General features: G+C 68.0%; 1 protein-coding gene across 1 annotated transcript; it reads left to right on the forward strand.

Annotated features, from left to right (window-relative positions):
* Nucleotides 1–1,666: 1,666 nt before the first annotated feature.
* CCDC201 (coiled-coil domain containing 201) lies at nucleotides 1,667–2,984 on the forward strand (the record flags this gene model as incomplete). Its single annotated transcript, XM_036440151.2, has 2 exons — nucleotides 1,667–2,179; nucleotides 2,797–2,984. Coding segments are annotated over 2 exons (600 nt in total), but the record flags the coding sequence as incomplete, so codon positions are not given.
* Nucleotides 2,985–8,192: the final 5,208 nt, after the last annotated feature.

The raw sequence follows: 8,192 nt of genomic DNA on the forward strand, positions 1-8,192 counted from the left end.
CCCGGACTTGGCACCAGGGTTCTGGGGCCTGCTACCCTCCGGTCCTGAGACCCCTGCCCACCCTCCAGGCCGCCCCCCACCCCATGGGGCTGGTCACTGTCCACTCCGGCTCTCCCCCCCAGACCAAGGAGGGTGCCCCAGGGTCAAGGTGAGAGGCAGGTGCAGGCCTGACCTCTAACCCTGGGCTTGGGGGCCCCCTCCGCTGGGAGGGACCCCCACCACCCCCACCAGGGCCCTCCCTGGACCCCAGGGGACCCTGTCCTCCTAGCTGGTGACCCACAGTGGAAACCATCACGCTTTCTTAGCTGCTTCTGCAATGTCTCAGGTCCTAGTTGTTGTTGTTTTGCTTCCCAGGATCTTATTTATTTTTATTATTTTTAATCCTCACCTGAGGATAATTTTCCATTGATTTTTAGAGAGAGTGGACAAGAGAGGGAGAGACAGAGAAACAGCCATGTGAGAGAAACACATCAACTGGTTGCCTCCTACACGAACCCCAACCAGGCCCGGGTGGGGGAGGAGCCTGCAACCAGGAGGCACGTGCCCTGGACCAGAATCGAACCCGGGACCCTTCGGTCTCCTGGCCAACGCTCTCTCCACTGAGCCCACCGGCGGGCCGGGGGCTGTGTAAATTATACTTCAGCTTTTCATCTGGCCGCTGACACAGGAGCCGCCCATGTTCCTGCCAGACTTTTATGCCTCTGTTTGTGCCTTTCCGTCCTACATCCGTGTGGAATGTTCTGGGAAGCGAGGTGATGGGAGTTTTTGAATTCCTCCTTGCTGAGTAACTGACGGCGGCCCCTGCCCCACCGAGTCGGGGAAAGTGTGAGGTGGGTCTCGGCTCGGCCCTGTTCCGGGTCTTTCCAAGCGGCGGTCTGGCTGGAGACCTGCAATGAGGAGCCTCCCCGCTGGTTTCCCGGGAGAGGTCGGCCTCGCGTCCGGAGCCGTTTCCGTGAAGACACGGACTCGTCCATCTGTGAGCTCAGCGTGTTCCCCTGTGGTCCTGACCCAGGACACGGTGCTCACTGCCCGTGGCTGCACGGCACGCTGGGAGCTCCTTCTCAAGGGAAGGGATCTCGGTAAACACGGCTTCCAGCCGCGACCTGGCCCATCAGCCACAGGTGCTCCCGGGCTGTGCTCCCCGGGCTGTGCTCCCCGGCTGTGCTCCCCGGGCTGTGCTCCCCAGGCTGTGCTCCCCAGGCTGTGCTTGGCTCTGAGAGGTCAGCTCGAAGCCGCTCCCGTGAGGGAGTGAACGTGTCCCCGGTGTGACCGGAGGCAGGGGACGTGGCCTCCGTGCTGGCGAGGCCCTCAGCCCGCCCACCTGCCAGCACTTACACAGCTGGAGGGTGTGAGGGCAGCTCTGCTCGGTGCTGAGTGTAAATGCCAAGCTGGTTTTATTGACAAAGTTTTGTACTTATTCCCCCAAAAAAGTTATTTTTACTTCAAGACAGTTTTCTTTTTTAATATATTTTTATTGATTTAAGAGAGGATGGGAGAGGGAAAGGGAGAGGGAGAGGGAAACATCCATGATGACAGAGAATCATGGACCCGCTGCCTCCTGCCCGCCCCACCCTGGGGATGGAGCCCACAACCCAGGCCTGTGCCCTGACCGGGGATCGAACCCTGCCCTCCACGTGGCCGGGCGGGCAGCAGAGCTGTCCCCCAGGCCTGTCCGTGGGCTCGGAGACGCAGCTCAGGCCCTGCCCCCAGAAGCCCTCCCTGTCTGTCCCAGGTGTCGGAGTGGAGCTCCTCTGAGGACGAGGCCCCGCCCTTCCTGTGGAGCCCGTCGGGGTCCGTCCTGAAGCACAGCACCCCCGCGGAGGGCGCCCCCGGCTGGGGCAGGAGCCCGCGGGGGCCCCGGCCCTCCCGCCTGGGAGGGGGCCCCGGGGATGGGTCCCCGCGGCCGGGGTGCGCCTCCTGGGGTCTGCCGGCCCCCGGCCCCCGGAAGCAGCGGCTGTCCACCATCTGGGCCTCCGAGGAGTCCGGCCCCCCGGCGCCCGAGGGGGAGCCGCCCGCACCCACTGAGGCCACCTGCCCCCCACGGCCACAGCCACAGCGGAAGGCGGAGCCGGGAGGGCCCCCGGGGGGCTGGGTCCGGAGCCAGGGGCTGCCCGGCATCTCCGACGACACCACCACAGCCGGGCGCAGGCGCCGGGACCCGAGGAAGCTGGCAGCGGTGGTAGGCGACCCCGTCCATCCATCCGTCCTGTCCCCGGGCCTGACCCCGCCCCTGTCCCCGTCCCCGGGCCTGACCCATCCCCGGTCCCGTCCCCAGGAGCTGGGGCCCCCGGGAGGTGGCCTCCGGGTGGAGGAAGAGCACAGATGCCCACTGAGGGGCGGGCCTGACGGGGGGAGTCCCAGGCTGCGGACGGGTGACCCTCCAGGGGAGGCTGTGTCAGTGAAACCTGAGCCCAGCATCTCCCTGCTCCCCAGACTCCCCCGCCCCCCCGCCCCCCTGCCCTGGGACAGGCTGGGTGGCCCTCGCTGTCCCCTGCCCCCTGGGGCTGCCCCTGCTCTGGCCTGGGCCGCGCCAGGGGTCCTGGTGTCCTCCGGTGGGTGGGAGGGACCCTGTCCCCGCTGCCCCAGCTCTGCTTCCAGCCCCGGGTGCCCCCTTTCGTCCCCTCTGAGCCCTCCCCCACCCCCTCCCTGGGCCACGGTCAGGCCCAGCGCCCAGCGCCCTGACCCGCCCTCTGGGTGGAGTGACAGACGGGGTGGGCCGTGCTGGCGGCCAGGCCCTCTGCACTGACAGGGAGGGGGCGGAGGGGCCGGCTACGCCCTCAGAGCCCATTCCCGCAGACGGAGCGCGTGCGGCAGTGGGAGGCCCGCCAGCTGCAGAGCATCGAGGAGGCCACGCAGCACAACCTCACAGTGCAGGACGAGTGACTGCCCGCCCGACCGGCGCCTGTGCCCGTCTGTCCACAATCCCCGCCCGTCTGTCCCCCCGTCTGTCCACGGTCCCCCGTCTGTCCGCAATCCCCGCCCCATCTGTCCACGGTCCCCCCCCGCGTCTGTCCACGGTCCCCCCGTCTGTCCGCAATCCCCCCCCGTCTGTCCACGGTCCCCCCGTCTGTCCACGGTCCCCCCGTCTGTCCACAATCCCCGCCCGTCTGTCCACGGTTCCCCCGTCTGTCCGCAATCCCCCCCGTCTGTCCACGGTCCCCCCGTCTGTCCGCAATCCCCCCCCGTCTGTCCACGGTCCCCCCGTCTGTCCACAGTCCCCGCCCGTCTGTCCACGGTTCCCCCGTCTGTCCACAATCCCCGCCCCGTCTGTCCACGGTCCCCCCCCCCGTCTGTCCACGGAGTAAGCCCCACGCCCTCTCAGCACTCCACGCCCCACATTGTGCCCCAGGGGGGCTGTTGATAAAGGTCTTGTCACTCAGACCCCTGTGGTCCTGGGGCCACCTTGGAGGAGGGGGAAGGGGGGGCACGCGGCCACGTGGAGACCAGGAGCTCAGGGTGCAATTCCACCCGGGGCCTCGGGGGCCTGTGGGTGCGGGGGCCGGGGGACAGAGGGGGGCCTGTGGGCGCGGGGCCGGGGGACAGAGGGGGCCGGGGGACAGAGGGGGCCTGTGGGCGCGGGGGCCGGGGGACAGAGGGGGCCTGTGGGCGCGGGGGCCGGGGGACAGAGGGGGCCGGGGGACAGAGGGGGCCTGTGGGCGCGGGGGCCGGGGGACAGAGGGGGCCGGGGGACAGAGGGGGCGGGGGATAGAGGGGGCCGGGGACAGAGGGGGCCAGGGGGACAGAGGGGGCCTGTGGGCGCGGGGGCCGGGGGACAGAGGGGGCCTGTGGGCGCGGGGGCCGGGGGACAGAGGGGGCCGGGGGACAGAGGGGGCCGGGGGACAGAGGGGGCCGGGGGGACAGAGGGGGCCGGGGGGACAGAGGGGGCCGGGGGACAGAGGGGGCCGGGGGGACAGAGGGGGCCGGGGGGACAGAGGGGGCCTGTGGACGCGGGGGACAGAGGGGGCCTGTGGACGCGGGGGACAGAGGGGGCCTGTGGGCGCGGGGGCCGGAGGGACAGGGGGCCGGGGGACAGAGGGGGCCGGAGGGACAGAGGGGGCCGGGGGGGACAGAGGGGGCCGGGGGACAGAGGGGGCCGGGGGACAGAGGGGGCCGGGGGACAGAGGGGCCGGGGGGGACAGAGGGGGCCGGGGGGGACAGAGGGGGCCGGGGGGGACAGAGGGGGCCGGGGGGGACAGAGGGGGCCGGGGGACAGAGGGGGCCGGGGGGACAGAGGTCTGGGGGGACAGAGGGGGCCTGTGGACGCGGGGGGCGGGGGGACAGAGGGGGCCGGGGGGACAGAGGTCTGGGGGGGGCAATGCTGATCCTCCCGCGTAGGGAGGAGAGACGGCCTCCCAAGCTTCAGTCAGACAGAAACCCGGCCTCAAACCCCAACACGAGGTCACCCAAGACAGGTCACCCCGACACTGGGGACCCCGACATGAGGACCAACACGAGGCACCCTGCAACAGGGCCACAAGGGTTTCTGGGAGGAGGGCGGCGGCAAATCTGGTCTCCTGGGGGCGCCACAGCCCCTTGGAGGCCCCCGAGGGAGGGGGCCACTCCCACTGCCACAGCAAGGTCCCGTGTGTGTGCGTGTGTGTGTGTGCGTGTGTGTGCGTGTGTGTGTGTGTGTATACGCGTGTGGTGTGCATGCACTGCCTGGGCAGTGTGTGTGTACATTTTTTGAGCGCATTCCTCCTCCATAAGCCAACTTTTCAACTTGCTCGCTTTTTCCTTTGTTACCACAGTTACCAGATTGTAACAGAGGTGCTCCATGGTTAGAGCATCCACCTGCAGACCAGAGGGTCCTGGCCTTGATTCCTGGTCGGGAGCACAGGCCTCAGCTGCAGGCTGAGTCCCAGCACTGGTCAGGGTGCCGTGGGAGACAGCCAACCGACGTGTGTCTGTGGCTCTTCCTCTCCCTACACGCTCCCTAAAAACCAACGGGAAATACCCTCACCCCTTAGGGGAGGTTAAAGGATAAATTTAAAAAGGATAACATTTCAAATGGAAGTGGCAAGAAGCAGGGACTGCCTATAGTTACGTGAGCTGGAGGTGGCTGCTTTGGGCCTGGCTCAGGGGTTGAGTGCTGACCTGTGAACCAGGAGGACACGGTTCCATTCCCCGTCGGGGCACAGGCCAGGTGCGGGCTCAACCCGTGTGGGGCGTGCAGGAGCAGCCCATCAAGGATTCTCATCATTGATGTTTCTCCCTCCCTCCCTTTCTCTGAAATAATTTTTAAAAATATTTTTAAATACTTTGGTGTCTTTCCGTCATTGATATTAAAAATAAAGTGTTGCCCCGACTGGTTTTGCTCAGTGGACAGAGTGTTGTCCTGCAGACTGAAAGGTCCCATGTTCAATTCCGGTCAAGGGCAGGTACCTTGGTTGCGGGCACATCCCTAGTAGGGGGTGTGCAGGAGGCAGCTGACCGATGTTTCTCTCTCTGGACATTTCTAACTCTCTGTCCTCTCCCTTCCTCTCTGTTAAAAATCAATAAAACATACATTTTAAAAATATATGGGAACTATTGCCACAGCCTCTGCAATGCACCGTCACGTGACCTCTGCCCCTACCTCGTTTCCATACTCGGAGAAGCCCAGACAGCTGGTGCCTCACCGCGGCCCCAGGGCCCCAGGGCCCGGCCTGTCCGCTCCGCCTTCCCCCAGTTACCAGCTGGGACCCCGGGGCCCCGCACACACCCGTCTCCCCTGCTCCGACTTCAGGGCTAGCACGGGCACGAGCTGTGCCCAGGCTCTGTGGCCGGGCCTACCCACCTCACCTTCGGTGGTCAGGGTCCCTCCTGGGCCGGACTTCGGCCTGCGCGTCCAGTGCCAGCCCACACCCCCCAGGCTAGGGCGGAGGCCCTCCCTCACCACCGGGTCTGTTCATCCCCCACTGCAACCGCCCACTGGCCGTGCGGCCACGTTCCCCGAGGCCACGGCGCCACGGCCACGTGGGCTTTGTCATCACGGGGACAGGAAGTCACGGTCCGCCCTGCGGGTCAGCGGGTGGGCAGAGGGTCCTGACCGCGGGCACGGTTTCCCATGGACGTGGACACAGGGTTAGTCAAGCAAGGTCTTCCTTTACTTTCGTTAAACAAGGTCGGGAAAGAGGGATAGTGCAAACACTCGGTAGAAAAGTTGCGATTAAGAAACGTACATTCACATGGAACATGTCAGCCCGTTCACTGGTTTTCCAAATAAAAACAGGACAGAGTACCGGCGCCTGGTCTCAGGGCCGTCTGGAGGAGACTGGCCACTCGTGTGCAGGGGACGTAAAAATAGACCCGTGTTGATCGTACGAACCCACTCAGTCCTGTCGGGGGACGGCCCGGGGGCCCGTGCCCGGGGGACGGCCCAGGGGGCCCATGCCCTGGGGGACGGCCCGGGGGGCCCATGCCCTGGGGGACGGCCCGGGGGGCGTGGCCGTCCCTAAGCCAGGGCTCCGTGTGTGCGGTGGTGTGCATCCGTGTGCTGGGGGCGTGTGCGGGCCCCGCTCAGGCTCGGACCGCCCTGCGGGGACTCCCGGGGGGAAGCAGGTGGCCCGGGCGGTGCCCTCGCGGTGCATGCTGGGTGATTCCAAACCAAACTAAATCACACACACGGGGACTTCACGCATGCGACCGCGTGCGAATGGCTTGGGTGTCACGGGGAGGAAGGCAGCACCGCTCCTCCCTGCGAGTGGGGCGGCGCAGGGAGCGAGGCTCCCGCTGGGGGTCCCTCGGTTCCTGGCCGGACAGGGCTGGCCCCCTGAGACTGTGCTTCGTGCTGGGGCTGCTGGTGGAGGAGACGTTCTGTGCCGGCGGGCCGGTGCCCGGTGTGCCCGGGGCCGTCCCACACGCCAGACACACGGGCATTCAGCCCGAGGCTGACTGTGCTCTGAGCGCCTCACCCGCCAGCAGGTGGAGGACACTGGGTGGCTCTGGCCGGGAGCTGGGTGGAGTCCAGGCCCCTGGAGAGGTGTGTGTGTGGTGTGGGGCGTCTGGGACCCCGTTCTGCTGTGTGTGGTCCAGGGGCCTGGCCCTGGCTGAGGCGCAGGGCGCCCTCCAGGGGTGACGGGCAGAGGGACGGACCGGCAGGGCCTCCGTCTGGCCTTTCGTCCTGAGGGGTCAGCCCTCACAGAGCCGGGGCCCGGCCCAAAGGGCACAGGCCCGGTGAGACGGCCCCGGTGCGGGCGGCACCTGTGTGCCCGGGAGCTCCCAGCGCCCGAGGGGCTGCCTGGGTTGTGCCTCTCGGCCCGACACCCTCGGAGGGAAAGCCTGGTCGGCGGAGCCCCTGGGGCTGCCCCCACACCCGGTGCCAGGAGACACCCAGAGGAGCTGCCAGAGGGCGGGGCTGCCGGCAGGGCCGGGCGTCCGCATTGGGTAGTTATTGCTTCGGAGACGGCGTCCGGCGCCCGGGGGCCTGGAGGCTGACGGTCACGCGGGGCCTGCCGGTCTGGGGGCGGGCACGCGGGGGGACGCCGGGGGAAGGCTATGTGCCCCCACCGAGGGCGCAGGCATGCGAGGGCCATGCGGGGCACACGGGCACGGGGGACGGGGTCATGCTACAGGGCGGGGTCGCCAGGCAGGGAGCCGCGTGTGGGAGCGGAGGGTCCCGGCGCCGTTAGGGCTCAGCGTCCCCCGGGGCCCGGCGTCTGTGCGTGAGACTGTACCGTCCGAACAGATAAGGCAACACAGCACGTGACACACGAAGGACGGACGCCCCCCTCCCCGGCCCAGAGGACGTGTCCCCGCTCGCACGTGGTTCTGGGACCGAGCGCCCCTGGGGGACAGGGCGTCCGAGGGGCTGTCCGCCGGCCGGTGCCGAATGCAGCCCTTGGTTGTGGGAAGCCGGCGAGGCATGGGGGCGGAGGGGGTCTCACCTCCCGGGCTTCGCTGTTCATCTCTGAACGCCCCGCCCTCCTCCTCCGCCGAGGGGCCAGGAGGCCACAGCCCCAGGCAGCGTGCGCACCGTGACCCTCTGCGAGGCGGGATCGGCTCCACCGGCACAGCGGGACCCCAGCAGGGAGGCCCTCACGCTCGCTGCCGAGCCGGCCGGCCGGCCCGGGAAGCAGACGCACTGACTGCGGCCTCAGAGGAGACGTGGCTGCAGGCCCAGGCCCGGCTCTCACCCACAGCAACGCCCCTCGGCCGGTCGTGCGGCCCCTCAGTTCTCAAACGTCCGTCCAAGGCCCTCACTCGGGGCCTGT

This window comes from Pipistrellus kuhlii, unplaced genomic scaffold (genome assembly GCF_014108245.1).
Source record: "Pipistrellus kuhlii isolate mPipKuh1 unplaced genomic scaffold, mPipKuh1.p scaffold_m20_p_160, whole genome shotgun sequence".
NCBI lineage: Eukaryota > Metazoa > Chordata > Mammalia > Chiroptera > Vespertilionidae > Pipistrellus > Pipistrellus kuhlii.